The following is a 21,797-nucleotide window of genomic DNA, read 5'->3' on the forward strand; positions in this document are numbered from 1 at the left end:
TTCTGGAAGTGGGGGACTCCCCAGGTGGACTTGTTCACATCCCGTCAGAACAGGAAATGTCACGTGTTCTGTTCACTCCAGGGGATGGACAGGGGTTCCTTGTCACATGATTTTCTGCTCTTGTGGTTGGGGGCCCTGATGTACGCCTTCCTGCCAGTGCCGTTGATCCACAGAGTCCTCATGAAGATCAAACAGAAAAGGATGAAGGTTATCCTAATAACCCCTGAGTGGCCTTGCCAGCACTGGTTCGTCACACTGCTGGATCTTTGGGTAGCCGCCCTGCTGCAGCTACCTCTCTAGCTGGACCTGCTGTCCCAGAACTACGGCAGTCTTCTGCATCCAAACTTGGTGGCGTTGCACTTGACAGCATGGCTACTGCATGGCTGAATGCAGAAGAGTGGGAACGTTCAGCCCAGGTCCAACATGTCTTGCTGGATAGCAGAAAGCCTCCAACAGAGCGACTTGCCTGGACGAGTGGAAAAGGTTCATGTGTTTGGCTTTGGAATGGCATATCCGGGCCTTGAAGGCCTCGCTGCAGGTGATCCTGGATTATCTTCTGCATCTCAAGCTCCAGGGCTTGTCCCTATCATCGATCAGGGTCCACCTGGCTGCTATTTCAGCTTTCCACCCTCCGTTCCAAGACAGGTCAGTCTTCGCCCCCAACATGATGGCCTGATTTTTGAAAGGTCTGGAGCGTCTCTACCCTCACGTCTGGGACCCTGTCCCTCCCTGGGACTTGAATCTCGTGCTGTTGAGGCTCATGGGGCCTCCCTTTGAACCTCTGGCTTCCTGCTCTCTTCCGCTTCTCTCCTGGAACATTTCGTTCCTGGTTGCCGTAACGTCTGCCCACAGGGTGTCTGAGATCAGGGTGCTTACTTCAGAGCCTCCCTATACAGTATTCTACAAGGATAAGGTCCAGCTGCGGCACACTGGGTGTTCCTGCCTAAGGTAGTTTCCCAGTTTCATACCGGCCAGGACATATACTTACCTGTCTTCTTCCCGAAGCCTCATAAATCAGAAGAGGAACCTAGGTTGCATGCCGTGGATGTCAGGAGGACGCTGGCCTTCTACATTGACCGGATAAAGCCGTTTCTCAAGTCAACACAGCTGTTCATTGCGGTGGCAGACAGGATGAAAGGTCGTCCAGTGTCTGCTCAAAGGATTTTGTCCAGGATCATGGCCTGCATCCGCTACTGCCATGAGCTGGTGAAAGTGCCTCCACCAGCAGTAGTCAAAGCACACTCCGCTAGAGCGCAAGCATCAGCAGCAGCCTTCCTGGCCCAGGTGCCAATCCAAGATATCTGTAGAGCTGCTACCTGGTCATCTGTCCACACGTTTACATCATTTTATGCACTTACCCAGCAGGCCCAGGACGATGCTGGCTTCGGCAGAGCAGTGCTGCACGCTGCAAGACCGTGAACTCCTAGCCCACCTCCATTGACGCTGCTTGTGAGTCACCTAGAATGGAATTGACATGAGCAAGCACTCGAAGAAGAAAATGCGGTTAACTACCTTTTCATAACAGTTGTTCTTCGAGATGTCTTGCTCATGTCCATTCCATTATCTTCCCTCCTGCTCCTCTGTCGGAGTTGCTGGCAAGAAGGAACTGAGAGGGCATAGGATCCGCAGCACCGCATATGCCGACACTTGGGCTTGGCACTCAAGGGGGTGCCATTGCCGACCCTATGGATACCGCAAAGGCAAAAATCTCTGACAACCGCGCATGTGGGCACGCACACCTAGAATGGAATGGACATGAGCAACACATCTTGAAGAACAACAGTTACAAAAAGGTAAGCAACTGTTTTTTTTATTAACCCGAGGACACAGGATAAGTTATGGAAAAATGCCAGCAATTTGGCTACACGTACATATTCACAATAAAATAAAAATAAAAAAATCCCCAGAACAATTTGTGCTTCCAAGATAAGTCAGACCATTACTGTTCCATAGCATATAAAGAAATACACATACACTAATGTTCCTGTTGCTCTGATGGCTGCTGATAGTACCTATATCAATTATATGAAAGACCACAGAGATAGCTGTAAATTGTAATTTTCCATCATCCGTGGCCAAGATCACATCTCTCTTGTTTTATTTTCTGGTACTTCATGACTCCTACTTTAACAGCCAAAGCAAGCATTGTCTTTCATGTTCTGGTCCTAGATATTTCTGTATTCAGACAGAGAGAAACTGCTCTCTTGTTTTTGTAATTAGCGAATTTGTCAGCTGACTCTTGTTCGACAGGCTCTTGAATTCAGTTTCCACTCCAATAGCTTTCATCCTAGCATTCTGCTTTTCTCCTCCCAAACCCTAATCTTTAATAAAGCCTCTTTTTGATACCAGAATCTGAGTCTTCAGCATGGGGAGTGTGAAAAAGCAGATGGAAGACATACTAAAAAACACAGCTAATATAAAGGCAGGCCATAGGAAACACTCCAGAGGAAAGAGGATGACTTCAAATATGATGGGATTAATGAAAACCTGATAAATGCAGAATAAAGCACTGTGTAGTTGCTCACCTGCTGCTATAGAAATAGAAAACAACAATAACTGGCGTAGTCTGAAGCAGATCGTTTCCACATGTTAGTGAATCAGTTACAAAGTTTCTACAAATCATGGGCTCCTGTCACATGAGTACAATCAAATACTAGTGCCATAATTGCTTACTGTTTGGGCATATATCACACATTAGTGGTAAATAGCTTAAAAATGTCTGTTACATTGAAAACCAGTAATAATATTTGGCATACTTACGATAGAGATTTTCAAATATGCATTACTGGAACAAACTCTGGTATTTTTTATTGTTTCAGTAGTCATGAATGACCAGAGTTCCTTAGCTGGCTGGTGTTCTAGGAGCTATTGCATGTTCTGTTTCTCTGGCCTTTTTCTTTCCCTCTTTCTTTTTTCTTTTTTTTAAGTGCAAGTCAGTAGGAGTAAGTTTCAGTGTTCTGTCTTGCACAGCTCCTTCTACCAAGAACTTTGCAGATATAATAAAACTAAAAACAAAAGTCCTTCAAAATCTTTTTTTAAAAAAACTTGCATGCAGTGTAGCTGTAGCTATGTCAGTACCAGGATATTAGAGAGATAAGGTGTGTGAGGTAATATCTTTTATTGGACCAACTTTTGTTAGTGAGAGAGAGAGAGAGACAAGCTTTGAAGCTTACACTGAGCTCTTCTTCAGGTCTGGGAAAGGTACTCTGTGTCACAGCCCACAAAACTAGTATCTCATCTCTTAGATCAGGGATGGGCAAACTTTTTGGCTTGAGGGCCACATTGGGGGATAGAAATTGTATGGCGGGCCATGAATGCTCACAAAATTGGGGTTGGGGTGCAGGAGGGGGCGAGGACTCTGGTTGGGGGTGTGGGCTCAGGGGTGGGGTTGGGGATGAGGAGTTTGGGTGTAGGAGGGCGATCAGGGCTGGGGCAAGGGTACAGGAAGGGGTGCAGGTTCTGGCTGGGGGGGTGGGCTCTTGGGTGGGCCTGGAAATGAGAGGTTTGGGCTGCAGGAGAGTGCTCCGGGCTGGGATCTAGGCGTTTGGAGAGTGGGAGGAGGATCAGGGCTGGGGCACAAGATTGGGGCATGGGGAGAGGCTCAGGGGTGCAGGCTCCAAGCGGCGCTTACCTCAAGTTGCTCCCGGAAGCAGTGGTATGTCCCTTCTCCAGCTCCTACATGGAGGCGCAGCCAGGCGTCTCTGCATGCTGCCCCGTCCGCAGGCACTGCCCCTGCAGCTCCCATTGGAGTGCATATGAGCTGGAGTGGGGCCATGCTGCGGTTTCTGGGAGCCATGTGGTGCGGCCCCTGACCCTGCACCCTGGCTGGAGCAGGGGCCGAGCTGCAAGGTGTGGCCCCCCACCCAGCACCCCGGTTGGAGCTGGGCTGAGCTGTGTGGTGCGGCCAGCGCCCCGGCCGGAGCGGCTCCCAACCCAGTGCCCTGGCTGGAGCGCTGGAGCGGGGCAAGCCCCAGACCCTGCTCCCCAGCGGGAGCTTGTGGGACAGCTTAAAACAGCTCGTGGGCCGCAGTTTGCCCACCCCTGTTGTAGATGATCCCTTGGTCTGATCCAGTATGGCATTTCCCACTTTTGCAGTGCAGTTTATTAAACTTGTTTTAAAAGTTTTAAATGATCTGAGACTGTTTCAAGAGCCAAGATCCAACATCACACCTCCAAACTCAAAATATTTTGTCCCTGATCCAAAGTGTGTATTTTAGAGCCATCACTAGTGTTAATGCAATATTATTTTGTGAATACACTATAGTATAGCCTTAACTAAATTCTTGTTAGCAATGTATTCTTACATGCTTTTTATAGTTGATGTTAGTATGAAATAAATATAATAGGCTGTAATGTAACTGGAAAATTTATATAGGAGAGATTGTAAAACACAACTTGGTAATGGTGGAGGCTAGGTAACTAAATGTTTTCTGATTGTGAATTGATATTCTGAATGGAGCTTTCATCGGAGCTATAGTTTCATCAGGTTGTACTCCACTGCATTCAGAGGTTTCTATAGTAATTGCTATGGTAACACTGATGCAAGAAATGTTCCCACAGGCGCCCAGCTGTGAACAATGGCAGATTACTGAAAACATTTTGCTGCATCTCGATTAAATTATTGAAAATATCCCTTCAGAGATAAAATGTAAATAGTCAAAAATTACTTATTTACTAGGCAACATGGTCATTCTCCTGATAAAGATCTAAATGCTCTTATTAAAGCAATATTTGGTTACAAAATATCTACCATATGAAAGTCTTTCCTATTGCCTATGTGGATTCAGAGAGATTGTCAAACTGTTCAGACCTAAAATTTTGTTAAAGATGTTATAATTTTGAAAGAAACATTCAGATGCTAACTATATAGGATATATATAAATCAGTAAATTGTCCTTCAAAAATTATAATTTAATAGATAACACTATTCTTCTGTAATGAGGGTATTTAAGAGGCTGATCTTTATTTCCTGACCCAGTCACATGACAGACTATGGTTACAAAAGTCACATGGCAGGGATCAGTATTCGTTAATTCTGGTGTCTAGTCTTAAATGGCCCATAAAATCTATTTTCATCAATCTGTGTTGATTTAGCAGGCTTAAATTAACCAGTACCATTCCTAGAGCTGTGCTACATCAGTCAACAATGTGCGCAAGCAGAGATGTTCTGTTATCAAACAATACTGTATATATTGAAAGTGTTGTTAAAACCAGCGTGTTGCACATTAAGATACGATTTTGTTCATGCAGTCACTTTATTCTGAATGGAAGTTAAAGTAATACAGACAAAGAGGAAAACAATCCAATGTTTACCACATGGACATAGATTTTTTTTTTTAACTTGAATGTATTTTACAGATTGATTTGTTAGTTACTGGAAGTTTTGTCTGCATGTGAACTGCAAGACAGAATCCTAAATTATTATAAAAAATGGGGCATGAAAAATTCAGTACTAAAAAAATACCATCAAGTTGTTTTAAAGATGTAGTGTGTCAAGACCAAATGTAGATAACAGGCAGGCCACAACATGATTGAAAGTGGTGGAAAACAGGGTTTCTAAATCCCTTTGACTAGTGTCTGTCCTCACTTACACCTGTACAATTTCACTGATATTGCACAACGTAAATGAAGAATGAATTCAACTCAATATTTACATTTAATTTGACTTCTTGGAACAAACAGACTGCCCAATGATCCAAGTGTAATGAAAGATTTGCCAGTCAATTCTTCTGGTCTATCTAAGTGTTATATCATTGGACACTGATCAATTGAATTCAGTTATATAGTAAACACTGCTTTCCTTAACAGAGCTGAGTGGAAAACGGTTTTCTTGTCCTGTGAAAATTTTCAAGATTTTGAAATTTTTTCCTTTCCTGAATCAGGTCAAAAAATTGAAATTTTGGGGGGCGGGAATTAATTAAGGGTCAGTTGAAACATTTTGTTTAGATTTCAACCATTTTAATTTTTTTACTATAATTAGCTACATTTTGAATCAAAAAGCCATTTTGAACCAGAAGAGCAGAGATTTTTGTTTAGAAAATGTCAAAAAAATTGCATGTTGATACATTTGAAACTTTTTCCCCCAAACCTTTTCAAATTGAAAAAATTGTCAGAACAAAAACTTTTCGCTGGAAAGACTTGGTTTCAATTAATCCGCATTTGCAAGTGAAAAAACATTAGCTGAAAAATTCCAACCAGCTCTAGCACTTAGTACTCTTTGCCTGATTTTATTGCTCATGTACTTAGTTAGGCAAGTGCCCACCACCTTACACATCAAGCACTTAGTAAGATTCTACATGCCTATTATTGGACAATAATCTACAAAGCAGCTAAATGGAATTCGGCATCGTTTCTATAATTCCCTGCTCTGGAAAGTCTGAACACCTGGCTAGTTTAGACACTGAATTATGGAGGTATCTTTCACCTTCTTAGCAGGTGGTTACCACACACCAGAGTTAAAGATTATTGGCAAGGCCACAGTCACTTGGAAGATTAGTTTTTTAGTTCTCAGTGCTGATAGACTTGTAACTTTCCTAGAATTAGACAAAGTCTTTCTTTGTTTCCAAAGAAGAAGTATGTTCTAGTCATTCGAGCTATAAAAATATTCCTTTACGCAACAATTATCTTTCTTAGTGAAAAATACTTTGAAAGCAACGATCTGCTTTTAATTGATTACATTTTATCAAAGCAAGTCTCCTTCCTTGACTGACTGGCATAATGCCATGTCTCTAATGATCAGCTATAAAAAAGTAGCATTTTGGGGACAAGGAAGATGATAGCGCACACCAGGCAAGCGGAGAAACTGTTCTCCCCGACAGCCAGGAACTGTTTATCACCTTGGAGCCAATACCCTCCCAACCTGGGCTCCCGGACCTTGAAGGAGGAGAAGGCAGCTCTGGTGAGTGTACCTTTGTAAATATAATACACGATTTAAAAGCAAGCGTGTTTAATGATTAATTTGCCCTGAAGACTTGGGATGCATTCGCGGCCAGTACAGCTACTGGAAAAGTCTGTTAACGTGTATGGGGATGGAGCGGAAATCCTGCAGGGACATCTCCATGAAGCTCTCCTGGATGTACTCCCAAAGCCTTTGCAAGAGGTTTCTGGGGAGGGCAGCCTTATTCCGTCCTCCATGGTAGGACACTTTACCACGGCAAGCCAGCAGCACGTAGTCTGGAATCATTGCATAACACAGCATGGCAGCGTTTGGTCCCAGTGTTTGCTGGCATTCAAGCAACATCCATTCTTTATCTCTCTGTGTTATCCTCAGAAGAGTGATATCATTCATGGTTAAAATAGGGGAATTTAATTAAGGGGACATTCAGAGGTGGTCGTTCCTGCTGGGCTGAACAGAAATCATCCCTCCTGTTACCCATGCGGTGGGGGGAGGGGTGAAGCGATCATCCCAGACAAGTGTAAGTGTGTGTGTGTGTGGAGGTTAGTTGGGTTTGTGCTGCACGTTAACCCGAAAACTGCAGCCCTTCCTTTTAAGTGGCCAACCCATTTTAAAGGGCCAACCCAACGGGTGCTTGGTATGTGAAATGAGGGTGCTGCTGTTTGAAACCATTCCCACATGTTAGGAAGGTTAAAGAAGCCAAAAGACTGTGGCTTACCATGTCTGCCTGCAAGCCGAATTCTGTTGCCCGTCGTCCCTGCGTGTGTGATCTGTCCCATACCAGCAGGCCCTCGATATAAGAGGCAAAATGCGATCTTGTAAAGAAACCACACATGCTATGTAATGTTAACAGCTTGGTTCACCATGAAAGAGTCTACCCATTGTTCTCTAAAATGTCTCTTTTTAAAGACTAATCTCCCTTTTTTCCCTCCCGCAGCTGCAAATGTTTCAACGCTCCCACTCTCATCTCCGTCCCAGAAGCTATCAAAGATTAGAAGCTGAAAAAAACACACTTGTGATGAAATGTTCTCTGAGCTCATGCAGGCCTCCCATGCTGAAAAACCCAAGTACAATGCGTTGAGGGAGACAATGTCAGAGTCCAGGAAAGCACAAAATAAACGCGAGGACAGGAGGGATGAGTGAGAGGAGAGAAGGGATGAGTGAGAGGACAGGAGGGACGAGCGAGAGGAGAGGTGGCGTCAGCGTGATGAGAGGAGGCAGGATGCAATGCTGAGGCTACTGGAGGATCAAACTGATTTCCTCTGGCGTATGGTTGAGGTGCAGGAAAGGCAGCAGGAGCACAGACTGCCCCTGCAGCCCCTGTGTAACCAACTGCCCTCCTCCCCAAGTTCCATAGCCTCCTCACCCAGACACCCAAGAACGCAGTGGAGGGGCCTCTGGGCACCCAACCACTCCACCTCAGAGGACTGCCCAAGCAACAAAAAGCTGGCATTCAATAAGTTTTGAAGTGCAGTGTGGCCTTGTCCTTCCATCCTCCCTTCCTCCCCCACCCCACCCAGTGCTTCCCTCCTCCCCAACCCTTCCCGGGCTACCTTGGCAGTTATCTCCCCGTTTGTGTGACGAATTAATAAAGAATGCATGAATTTGAAACAACAATGACTTTATTGCCTCTGCAAGCGGTGATCAAAGCGGGGAGGGAAGGGCAGTTGGCTTGCAGGGAAGTAGAGTGAACCAAGGGGGTGGGTTTTCATCAAGGAGAAACAAACAGAACTGTCACACCATAGCCTGGTCAGCCATGAAACTGGTTTTCAAAGCTTCTCTGATGCGCAGCGCACCCTGCTGTGCTCTTCTAACCACCCTGGTGTCTGGCTGCGCGTAATCAGTGGCCAGACGATTTGCCTCAACTTTCCACCCCGCAATAAACGTCTCCCCCTTTCTCTCACAGATATTGTGGAGCACACAGCAAGCAGGAATAACAATGGGAATATTGGTTTCGCTGAGGTCTAACCGAGTCAGTACACTGTGCCAGCGTGCTTTTAAACGGCCAAATGCACATTCTACCACCATTCTGCACTTGCTCAGCCTATAGTTGAACAGCTCTTGACTACTGTCCAGGGTGCCTGTGTACGGCTTCATGAGCCATGGCATTAAGGGGTAGGCTGGGTCCCCAAGGATAACTATAGGCATTTCAACATCCCCAACGGTTATTTTCTGGTCTGGAAAGTAAGTCCCTTTCTGCAGTTGTTCATATAGACCAGAGTTCCTGAAGATGCAAGCGTCATGTACCTTTCCCGGCCATCCCACGTTGATGTTGGTGAAGCGTCCCTTGTGATCCACCAGTGCTTGCCGCACCATTGAAAAGTACCCCTTTTGGTTTATGTACTGGCTGCCTTGGTGATCCGGTCCCAAGATAGGGATATGTGTTCCCATTGCAGCAAAGCCATCCACTATGACCTGCACATTTCCCAGAGTCACTACCCTTGATAGCAGCAGCTCAGTGATCGCGTTGGCTACTTGCATCACAGCAGCCCCCACAGTAGATTTGCCCACTCCAAATTGATTCCTGATTGAGCGGTAGCTGTCTGGCGTTGCAAGCTTCCAGAGGGCTATCGCCACTCACTTGTGAACTGTGAGGGCTGCTCTCATCTTGGTATTCTTGCGCTTCAGGGCAGGGGAAAGCAAGTCACAAAGTTCCATGAAAGTGCCCTTATGCATACGAAAGTTTTGCAGCCATTGGGAATCGTCCCAGACCTGCAACACTGTGGTCCCACCAGTCTGTGCTTGTTTCCTGGGCCCAGAATCGGTGTTCCATGGCATGAGCCTGCCCCATTGCCACCAGGATGGCCAAATTGCCAGGGCCCGTACTTTGAGAGAAGTCTGTGTCCATGTCCTCATCACTCTCCTCACCATGCTGCCATCGCCTCCTTGCCTGCTTTGCAGGTTCTGGTTCTGCATATACTGCATGATAATGCGCGTGGTGTTTAGAGCAGTCACAACTGCCGCGGTGATCTGAACGAGCTCCATGCTTGCCGTGGTATGGCGTGAGCAGGAGAGCAGAGTGGCAGCGGAAGCGGCAGGTGGATGACGATGCTGACAGGAATATGGCGCCCGCACGGAAAAAGGCACGAAACGATTGTCACCGTCGCTTTCACGGAGGGAGGGAGGGGTAGGCTGGCAGCAGACGGTGCTGCTGACTGAGAGAGCTATCCCTCTGCCAATATTCCAGGCAGGACTGAATCTCCATTAGACAAAACTTAAAGAAGAGCATGACCTGAGTCACTCCCATTTATGTGCACGCACCCCTGACAGGCTTTATCGAGGTCTGCCAGGAGCACCCATGTCCGCCCAGGTGCCCTGACCGACCTGACCAAGGCCAGCCAGAGCAGCCAGGAGATGACGAGGATGGCTACCAGTCTTACTGCACTATCTGCTGCCACAAAGCAATGAGACGCTGCTGTGTAGCAATGCAGTCCCACGTCTGCCAGCACCCAGGAGACGTACGGTGATGGTGAGCTGAGCGGGCTCCATGCTTGCCGTGGTATGGCGTCTGCACGGGTAACCCATTAAAAAAGGCGCGAAATGATTGTCTGCCATTGCTTTCACGGAGGGAGGAAGGGAATGGGGGCCTGACGAAATATACCAAGAACCACCCGCGACAATGTTTTTTGCCCCATCAGACACTGGGATCTCAACCCAGAATTCCAATGGGCAGCGGAGACTGCAGGAACTGTGGGAGAGCTACCCACAGTGCAACGCTCCGGAAGTCGACACTAGCCTCGGTACTGTGGACGCACTCTGCCGACTTAATGGTCTTAATGGTTTTAAGTGTGGACATACACAATCGACTGTATAAAATCACTTTCTAAAAATTCGACTTCTATAAATTCAACCTAATTTCATATTGTAGACATACCCTGGGATAGCACTTGGGACCGAAGCTTGACTTCTGTGGCAGTGTACCTAGTGAGGCTTGTTGACTTCTGTTGACTAGCAGCCGTGAAATCTGTATTTCAGTTTTGGATAGGGGCTTAAATACATTTATCACAGACATGCTTTTCGTGTTCTGTATCAATTGTAATTTACCACACTAATTTGCTGTAGTTAAAACTTCAGAATAAAAATACCTTAAAACTTTAAATCAGGCCCATATTTCTTCAACAACTGAAATGCTATATCAATAGGGGGCTTTGACAATTTTTACATCAAAACTTAAATCTCCCTTTTGATCTTCAAAAGTGTTCCCTTCAGAAGACAAGATTTTGAAAATACTCTATTTTTACAAGAAATTAATCAAATGCAAAAATTGAAAAAGATGTTGTGGTTTCTTTGGTAATCTGGAGTCAGGGTATTTTACAGTGCTGTGCATTGATTCATGATGTAAATAAGTATATTGTGAAGAAAGCATGGGACAACAGTATGTGTAAGACTTGTTTCACTGTTGACTGTATCTGGTTCCAGAGTAGCAGCCGTCTTAGTCTGTATTCGCAAAAAGAAAAGGCGTACTTGTGGCACCTTAGAGGCTAACAAATTTATTTGAGCATAAGCTTTCTTGAGCTACAGCTCACTTTATCGGATTCAGCTTTTCATTTGCATAGATCCACATTCTTAGAGGCTGTTTTCTTATTTAATTTCCTGCTTAATGTTTTCTGACACTGCAGCCTCAAAATGTTATGTTCATATTTGGTATGTCAGCATATGCTGCTAAAAATCCTTCACTCACTCTCAATGAATAATTTTGTTTCTTTTTAAGAATTTAGAGCCCAATCTTGCTATACTGAGTGGACTCTTATGAAGTGCTGAGTACCCACAACTCACACTAACTCTTATGGGAGTTGAAGGAATTCAGGTCTGTAGGACAGAGACCTAAATTTTATGGGCCATATTCTGCTCTGTTAAGCTTGTGAAAACCCTGCTGGAAATAAATTGTGTTTGTAGGTGTTGTTGGAGCAAAATGTGACTGTCCATCCTTTGAGTGCAAAAGAGTGCACTGAAGAGAACAAAAATTCTTTCATGGATTTCAAAATCACAATTGCAAATGCACACAAGGATGTAATTCCTAAATATATTATGCTTAGGTTTTCTTTCCTGAGTTAGTCATACAAGCATTTAAAACAAAAGTATAGTTTAGAAAATTGCACTTAAAGGATATTTTGCTTTAGAAGCAGTTTTTTAAATGAATACCAAAAGTACTTTTTTAAATTCCATTTCCAGCAAATACTTTGTATTCTAAGTTTTATAACCTGGAGGGAATTTCTGTTGTAAGAAACGTTGGGGCAGAGTTCCTGTCTGAAGTATCCTTCCCCTTTTTTGTTACATTCCCTAATCTATTTTAGATGTTCATAGGGTGTCAGTTTCATCACATATAATGCAAGAACCTTCCCCTCTCTTGTTCTTGCCACCTGGAAAACCCTTTCTATAATATCTGTTTCAGCTTCGTTCAATCTCTGTCTCCTTTTAAATCATGTATTTTCCACTATACGTGCCTTTTAATGTAGGTCTTCCTTTTGGTCTCATGAATGAATGGCGTTGATGGACCTATCCTGTGGAATATAGACCAGATCATTATACTTTAATTAGATGGATTTTAAAACTCTCTTGCACTCTGCAGTATTTGTTTAGGCAAACTCCAGCTAAAATTACGACATGGATAGAGGAATTGCAGAATTGAAGTGACTCCAAGACACTAAAGGCCCAGTTTGAAGGCTGCAAACAGGACTTTGCTCTTGAGAATTGCATTTTCTGACTGGAGATGGATTGAAACAACCTGGGACGTGCATTCTGCTTCACTATAATTTAGGAATAGGCTAAAGCTGAAAAATTCGATTTCAGCTTTAAATTGTAGACATTTTGTAGTTCAGGTTTAGTTTGGCTCATTATAAAAAAAAACAAAAAAAACCCCACTTGTGAAACTCAAATTTAATCTTGCATTTTGATACCTCTTCTCTCTCTTACCTCCCCAAAGTTATGATTGGGGGTTTGATTTGGTCTTATCTCTACTATAAGTAGAGTTTGGCTACTTTCTGCATCACTGAAAGTGGTTTCTATATATAGGACAGTCAGCCTTTTGATATAATAAGCCACATAATGCTGATTAATGTGATATTATATACTATAAATGGAACAGAAAATGGGAAAGTCAGTTCTATAACAGTGGAAGGGTCAGTCCTGGAGGGAGTTGGTTAAGGAAGCTTAATCTTAAACTGATAACTGTAGGCTTGCAGTGTAATTACCTCCATCTGATTTCTGCTGCTTATAAGAGCACAAATTGGAGGAAAAACAGTTTGTAGGGAATGTTGTTACGCCCTCAGTGTTTACCAGACCATAAAAAATTAGTAATTACTTCGGTGTCAGAAGAACAAACCGTGTCTTGACATGTTTCATTACTTTGTTAATTTAAAGCTCCTTTTGGTAAGACTTGTTTTCTTTCACTGAGATGTTCTATTAGGGCTCTCTGATAACAGCATGATTGTGGAGAAAGAAAGGAACAGGGATTCCATTATGAATGTATATTAGAGTTGCTCATTCTAACAAAAACAAACTAATGTGCTGATTTGTGAGCCAGTAAGGGTGCAGAATGGGGGAGGGGTGAAAATTGGCAAAACCAATTAAGTACGAAGTCTGTTCTATAAAAACTTTTCTGGCTGTTGTCCATATGGTGTTGGATACTTTCAACTTAGTTGAAAGTTACAGGCTGATAACAGTTTGACAGTGATAAATTGAGTCATCAGAATTGCACTAATGGATGGTCTTCAGTTCAGAGTCCCTAGTAGAGGATTAGGCATGTCAAATTTATATTACTCGTTGCAGAGTTTCAAGCTCTTGTTACAGTGATGATTGCAGGGATAGATATAAATGACTTGTTCTTATTATTAAGTTTTTCTTTTTCCTTGTAATTGTTGTCTTAAATATATAAATCATGCCATACTTGCTTAAGATGAAGTGTCTTTTGTTTTCCACATACTGAATTAAAATAGAACTAATGATCTGTGCTTTGTGATAAGGAAAGCAAGAGAAAAGGGAAAATGTATGGGATAGTAGCATTAAAATGTTGAAGAAAAGTGTAGTAATATGAAGTAAGGGTGGAATTTTGAGAAGTGTCTAAGTGATTTAGGAGCACAATTCCCATTGAAAGTCCATTGGTAGTTTTCAAAATCCTACCCTGAATTCCTACTGTGGGATCAGCTGTGTATGCCACGTCCTAGAGAAGAGTGTGAAACACTTTCTGGACAAATAACTAACTTTTGAAAGTAGTTATTGATGATCACAGGCCTCTCTCCTTGTGTGATGTGATGTGTCCGTCACAATCCAGCTGAGGCTCTTGAGTTGAAAATTTCACCTTAATGGCCACTATGGAAAAGATATGGCAAAAGGGCTTTTTCAGAGCCAGGTCTTTGATTCTAGAATTCACGGTGTGTGTAGCCTTGTGAGCTGTGTTGACTCTATCTGTGTGTACTTGAAGTTCTGGAACTCTCTCTGGGCTGACAGAGTTCACAACTGGGAAATTAAATATCAAAATTAAATGTCAAAATTTGAAGAGGGAACTGAACAAAAGATGGGATGATCATTATTATTTGTATTATGGTAGCAACAAGAAGCCCCTACTGAGATCAGGGTTCCATGTATGCCATAAATACTCATGGTAAGAGTCCATTCACATTCTAGCCAGTGAGAAGTGTTGTAGCTCTGTCAGTCCCATGCTATTGGGGAGATAAAGTGCATGAGGTAATACCTTCTATTGGACCAGCTTGTGTTCGTGAAAGATACAAGCTTTCAAGCTTACACAGAGCTCTTCTTCAGGTCTGAGAAAGGTACTCCCAAGGTTACAGCAAAAGGCAAAGAGGAACAGACTGTTTAGCATAAGCAGTTAACACGTATTATAAGGGACCATTCAAGGTAGAGTGCCCCCTTAACACCTCTGCAGTCATAGGACAAAAAGAGGGGGTTAATGTTGTAATAGGCCATAAATCCGGAGTGTCTGTTTAGACCATGATTTTTAGTGTCCAGCAGAGTAATAAATTTAAGCTCCCAGGCTTGTCTTTTGAAAGTGTTGTACAGGTTTCCTTTGAGGAAGAGGACTCATAGGTCAAATATAAAGTGATAGCTTTGTGAAAAGCATTCACCCATAGATGATAGGGTGTTTTTGTCTTTTATCGTTTTCCTGTGTGAGTTCATTCGAGAGTGTAGGGATTGTCTGGTTTTACCCAAATACATGGGCAGCGGGCGCAGCTGCCCCCGAGGGATACATGGGCCGTGGTAGCCCTGCAACTTCCTCAGGGTCTCCCCACCCACCCACCGCCTGCTGCTGCTGCTGCCTACCTACACTCCCCCTCTTTCTCCCCCGATCCCTGCGCTGCGTCGCTTCTCCTCAGGGGCGGTGGAGTGAGGAGGGATGCTGCAAGCAAGCGGTGGGCGGGGGAGTGAGGCATCTCAGCTGGGCACTGAGGCTGCTGGCTCGGAGTGGGGGACAGGGTGGCGGGCACCGGCTCTTCCCGGCACTCGGGCAGGGGATGGCTCAGCCCTGCGCTTGGGGGGGGGGGAGGAGGGGAGGGAGCGGCTGAGTACTCAGTTGGGGGGGTGGGAGGCAGCCACTTGTCCCTGTGCTCGGGCGGGAGTGGCTCGGCCCAGCCCCGTGCTCAGGGGTGGGGGAGGGAAGCAGCCTGGCCCAGTGCTTGGGCCAGCCTAGTCCAGTGCGGGGGGAGTGGCCTGGATAGGCGCTGGGGCTGAAGGGGCTGGCCTGCGGGGGCTGGGGTGGGTTAGTTGGGGCTCCTCTAGTCATGAGGGGGTGCTTCAGGGCTCTTCCTGTTATGGGGGGTGGGGTTTCGGGGCTCTGGCATGTGGGGAGTGGGGCCTCAGGCAGAAGGGGCAGGTCTGGTGGGCTAGCCTCCCCAAAGTGGAGGTTCACCCGCCGCCCATGCCCAAATAGTTGTTACTGGGCCACTTAGTGTATTGGGTGATGTACATGATGTGTTGTGGTAGGCATTTTATAGGACCCATGGATTTGGAAAGGTGTGTTGGGGGGGTGGGTGTGTTGATCATTGTAGCCATGGAGATAATGTCTGCAGGTTTTGCCAGATCACCTTGCATTTTGCCCGTAATTCTGGGAGTATCTTTCCCAGACCTGAAGAATTGCTCTGTGTGTCTGGAAAGCTTGTCTCTCTCTCTCTCCAACAGAAGTTGATCCAATAGACGATATTGCCTCACCCACCTTGTCTCTCACATTCTAGACAGGACAGACAAAAGGTTGCAGAAAGGAATGTTATCCCACTTTAGAGAGAGAGGAAGTTAATGCACAGAGAGATTGACTTACCCAGGGTCATGAAGGAACTCTGTGCCAGAGCCAGGAATTGTTCACAAATCTTTCAAGTCTCAGTTCTGTTTTTTAACTACAAGAACAACCTTCCTCTCTTGGATGGATGGCAGTTTTAACGTGCAGCCTTCTACTGTGCTGATTTTGAGTTCTTTTTTGTTTTCTTGTTGCTTGTTCCTCCCTGCCCCCTTTGTATAAAAGGCCATGATGGCTAATTGGACATCTAGAAAGAGAAATCCTTTTCTCTTGGTCCAGCAGAATCTGGATTTTTTGACTTTGAGGGCTTATTGCAATGTCAATGTATGCTGTCAGGCTTTCCCTGCAGGATATATTCATTAGGGTAAGAGTAAATTGGGCTGGAGAGAATATCTGGGTAGATTGGGAGGAGTTATTGATTCTTAGAGGGCAAAACTTTATTTGGCTTGGATTTGAGGAATTTTTGTTGATATTAATATACCTGGAGTTTGTTCATGTGCTTTTTTTTATAATATGTGTGCTGTCTTTAAGTTTGGAGAGAGCTTTAATAAACAGAATAAATAATTCATAGATTCTTTACTTTCCTATAGGTAAGTGATTATTTATTTGAATAATCTGTTCTTCATGATTGAAAGGTGGTGGTTTCCAAAATAATCCCAAAACAAACAATCTGCCTTCCCCAAACCTAACTGTAAATGTAAAAATGTAATTGTCAGATATGTTTAGAATCTGGTGGTCCCCTGACCCAGTTACAGTAGTTAACATTTGTGATGTGGTTGGAAGCCCTGTGATGATCACGTGTAGCCAGGTTAAAAGTCATTCACAACATGATTAGGTCATACCCACCCTACACAAGTCAACAATATTTGAAACAAGTGCCCTATCACTGTTGTTTATATTATAGGCAGAGCCAAAATGCACTGAGTGATCCAGACAGCAGGATCTATCTTGGAGTGTACTTTTAAAATTATACATGTAAATGGCAGCTAGCAGTATTCTTAATGATGCGAGTAACACCTGGATTCAGTTTGCTAGCCATTTGTTGATTTGCTACCCTTCAGCAGCTGACTTAACCTTTGTTTTAGTTTCCTCATTGGTAAAATCTTGATAATACTTGTCCAACTTTGCAAAATGATTTGAGATTTGCTGATAAAAGGCACTATATAAGTATAAAAGTGGTGGTTGTGATGATTACAGAGAGAACTGCATAATATGTAATTGTAATGTATTGAGGGAGAGGAGTTTCAGAATAAGCTGAAACTGTAAATGTTGCCTGGTTCAAATGCATTTTGGATTTGTATGTCAATTGATGGCAAAACTTTGTTAAGTTGCCTTTATCTTCTTCCTGGTATAATTTTAGACATGGTCTGAAGAAGGCACAGCTGGCCTGATTTTTTAGTAGTGTTGAAGTCACTGGAAGCTATGGGTGGTCAGTGCTGAAAATCAATTCCACATGTCTCATTAGATTTGTAAGGCTGCCTCTTTATTTTGGCTTTCAAACCATTTGAAAACAGGTTGTTTTCCGAAATATGCCTGAAGTGAAAAGATAAATTTGTCACGAATATATCCAGTTCAAAGAAAACAGTAAGAAATCTAAGGTGTCTGTTTACAACTTATGTTGCTATTTCCCTCCCACTCCCTCTCTCGCCCAGTATTGATCTGGAGAGTCCTAGGCTAAAAATGCAACCAGTAAATGCTATCCTTGTCTCATCTTGCAGGCCTAAACGGCAACATCAGAACAACTTTTCCCTGTTTCCTTCCACGAAAGGCTGGAATTTCAGAGGGGTAAGTTTGGGTATTTTATTTAATTGTTTTGCCTACAAATGCTTTAAAGTGATTTGATTAAATGTCAAAAAAGATACAGATTTGTTGTGGTTATGATGATGATCCTGGACAGACGTGTGTGTGTGTATTTATAGTAGCTTAATGGAAGGTTGGGTAGAAAGATCTGTCTGTTACATACAGTATTTTATGAATTTAGATCCCAGTTCAACAAAGTATTTAAGCACATATTTTATCCCTATTCAGCAAAGCACTGAAGGACGTGCATGTGCTTAAATGTTTTATAAGTAGGGATTGGATACTGGCAGATTATGGTTTGTATTTTATCTTTATATAATTATATATATAAATAATTAAAACTAAAATAATTTGGTAAAAGTCTTTCTCAGTTTCCATCCTTTATACTGTCTGTTTACTTTTGCATTATATTAAATTTGGACACTGTACATAGACTAGTCAGTTTCACTCTTGTTTGTAGCCAATTTTGTATTTTCATAATTTGGCTCTGACATATTAACAGGATGCTGCAATATTGGGGTTACAAATGTTGCAGAGGAGTGTTGTTCTCTTAAATAAAACTTCCCCACACAACTAAAAATGTGGAACTATTTCTACCAAATAAAATAAAACTTATTCCTAAATTTGGTACTGTAACAATTTGGGGAATCTGTCTATGAACAACTTACGAATTCTGGTTGATATGAAATTCTTGAATCATGGAAAGCCTTAGTGGATGTGGAGTCGGCCATCTGCTGTCACAGATGTTGCAGATCCCGCCCAGACCAGGTGCTATGATCAGTCATCTTGGGACAATGTTTAACATCCTCCCAAGATACTTTTGGAATGGAAAGTATTGCATTATCATCATTCTCTATGACTACACCATGTGCTTTTTCCCAAATACAAAACAGTAATATTTATTGACTACTCAGGAATTTTGCTGGAAACGATTGTGAAATGATAGATTTAATGATTCCAAGGAAAGGAGGAAGTGAGAGCAGCAGAATAAGGACAATAGACTTCAGAAAAGCAGACCAACAATCTCGGAGAAATGGTAGGTAATGTCCCAGGGGAAGAAAATGTAAGGGATAAAGAAGTTAATGAGAGCTGGTAATTTCTCAAGGAGACAAAATTAAAGGCCCAACTGCCAACTATCTTGATGTGAAGGAAAGATAGAAAGACTCATAAGAGGCCCATATGGCTCCATCAGGAGCTCTTCAATTACCTGAAATTCAAAAAGGAATCCTACAAAAAATGGAATCCTGGACAATTTGCTAAGGAGGAATTCAAAAGTATAGCACAAATATGTAGGGACAAAATCAGAAAGGCTAAGGCACAAAATGAGTTATGCCTAGCAAGGAACATAAAAGGCAATAAGAAGAAGTTCTTTAAATAAACTAGGAGCAAGAGAAAGATGAAGGTATGTATAGGTCCTCTATTTAGTGGGGAAGGGTAGCTAATACGTGATGACATCAAGAAGGCTGAGTTGTTTAAGGCCTACTTTGCTTTAGTCTTCACTAAAAAGATTAATGGTGGCCAGATACTCAACACAATTAATATTGTAATAAGCCAGCAGATGGCACCTAAGGGCAGCCAAGTCCTGGAGGATCAACAGCTTGAAGGGGCAAGATGACAGAGGATTCCATGGCAGATTGGAGGAGCTTGAGGGCAAGTGCCATCTTGGCTGTAGCGTCAGGGGAGGGGGGGCAGAGGGAGCTCTGTGGAAGGAAGAAGGACTGTGTTGCTTTGGGAGTGGGTGTGCATAAGACAGGGGAATAGGAGTTGTGACAGACACTACCAGACTTTGACTTGTCAACACTTTGGACTTAAACTCCCAGGTGTCCTGGGGGAATGTGAAGGCTGGGTAACCAAGGAGCAGCATTCCACCTAGGCTTACCACCTGGCCTGTATTTGACCAGTCTCGCTGGGGTTTTTTTTAATGGATTTGCCAGTTGTCAGAAAAATAATTTTTTTTACATGGGTCTAAAGATTTCCATTATTATCACAATACACTGGGATATCTAATATTAAAAGTGTCTGTGTCCAGCTAAAGATGCTGCAGTGTTCCCACTTCCGCAGTTTAAGCTATGACAGATCAAAACTGTTGAAAATACAGCAGCTGTCTGCCCACCAACACACAAGTGCACCACGCCTGTGTGTGTGAGAGAGGGTATGAGTCATGCAAGAGTGAGGAGATGTGTGAGGCATATTAAATAATGGAAGATCAGGGCAATGGTGCGAGTGATCCTACTACACCCCCGAAATAAAGCTTGAATCAGAAACGGCACATTCAATGACAACTGGCTAAATGAAACTACGTTTGAGACTGGCTAACAAGTAATAAATGATAAAGCTCTTAAAACAAATGCCCATTTGTGGTCAATGATGGTATAAATTTTATCTATATGTGTACTCTCTCTAGATACTGTTAATGGCTGTTGAAGGGGGCAGTTGCAGAGTTGCCTGGGGTTTGGGGTTGGAGCCAGCTTGCCTTGTGATGGCGGGGGCAGGGGTTGCTGTGGTTTTTTTGCATTTCAAAGATGGTAACCCTAATTCCAACAGGCTGGAGGCCCCGACTGAGCAACGCAACCCACGAAGCTAGCATCCCAGCTTTATGTGCAGCACTAGTGGGGTTAGAGGCCTTGGGTAGGGAGTGATGGTTTTTGGCACATCTGAATGTACTCCTGTTTCACTGTTGTTGAATTCCCTTAAATTCTTCTTCGGTGCTTGCTCATATCGATTCCAATTAGGTGTGTGCGCGCCGGGTGCATGGCTGTTGGAAAGTTTTCCCCTAGCAACATCCATCGGGTTGGCTGTGGAGCCCTCTGGAGTGGCATCTTCATGGGCTCAATATATACCCCAGCCAACCTGGCGCCCCCTCAGTTCCTTCTTACTGCCTGTGATGGTCATTGGAACTGTGGCATCTTGCTCGCATGATCTCCACATTTCCTTAGCTCTGTAGATAGTTGCTCTTAGTTTGGTTTGTAGTTCTTGTTTTTGGTTTTTAGTTAGTGCTAGTCAGGTTGGGGGGTTTCCCCTCCACCCCGATTCTTCTTCTCGGGCTCCATGCCCAAGTCTCCGGGGTTCAAGCCCTGCAGGTCCTGCTCTAAGCCCATGCCAATGGGCGACCTCCATGACTCTTGCCTGAAGTGTTTGGGGAAGGCTGATGAAGACGAAAAGTGCAGGATCTGCAAAGGATTTCATCCTCGGACTAAAAAGGAGTGGGACTTTAACTTGAAGCAGCTCCTTATGGAGGTGGCACTTAGCCCCCACCCTCCTTCGGCATGCCAGGACCTGGCACCGAGCGCTTCAGTGCGCACTACCCCAGTGGCAGTTGTGGAGGTGGCACCATGGTTGGACTCTGACCGAGACCCGCAGCACTTCTGCTCTCCGGCACTGCAACCGGTGACATCAGCTTGGCACCCCTCCCACTCTCCTGGTCAGAAGCGGCACCAGAAGCCGGAAAAGGGTACGCCTCCTGCACAGAGACGCTCTTCCCTGGAGCCAGCCAATGGGGAGTGTCCCGGAGGGGAGCGCCCAGGAACAAAGTCCATAACCCCGGCACCATTGACTCTGGCCCTACGGGGGGATCTGCTAAGTCCAGTACCTCTGGACTCCCCAACTAGCTCTTGTATGCACTCTTCCCACTTCGGGACCCCCTCCGACCCCAGTCCCTAAGCTGGACCCTTTGGTTGGTGATGCAGGACATCGAGCCTCTGCAACCGAGGGGGGACAAGATGATCCTCTTCCCCCTGTGGCCTCCTCCCCCTCCTCCCCTGACAAGGCTGTGGCAGCAGCTCGATCTCCGGGTCACTGCCGATTGACATCTGTGCCCACCAGGACCGCCTGCGCAGGGTTGCACGTAATACGAACCTG

At 44.2% G+C, this 21,797-nt stretch overlaps 1 protein-coding gene across 4 annotated transcripts in view; it reads left to right on the forward strand.

Moving 5' to 3' along the window:
• Window positions 1–21,797, forward strand: part of ARHGEF3 (Rho guanine nucleotide exchange factor 3) — a 306,129-nt gene that overhangs the window by 62,051 nt on the left and 222,281 nt on the right. For all 4 annotated transcript variants that reach the window (XM_037903918.2, XM_043550619.1, XM_043550620.1 and 1 more), the window contains one exon: window positions 17,858–17,924. In XM_037903918.2, coding sequence (XP_037759846.1) covers window positions 17,858–17,924 — 67 coding nt within the window. The remainder of the gene's footprint in view (window positions 1–17,857; window positions 17,925–21,797) is intronic.

The sequence above is a fragment of the Chelonia mydas genome, chromosome 7, assembly GCF_015237465.2.
Source record: "Chelonia mydas isolate rCheMyd1 chromosome 7, rCheMyd1.pri.v2, whole genome shotgun sequence".
NCBI classification, from domain to species: domain Eukaryota; kingdom Metazoa; phylum Chordata; order Testudines; family Cheloniidae; genus Chelonia; species Chelonia mydas.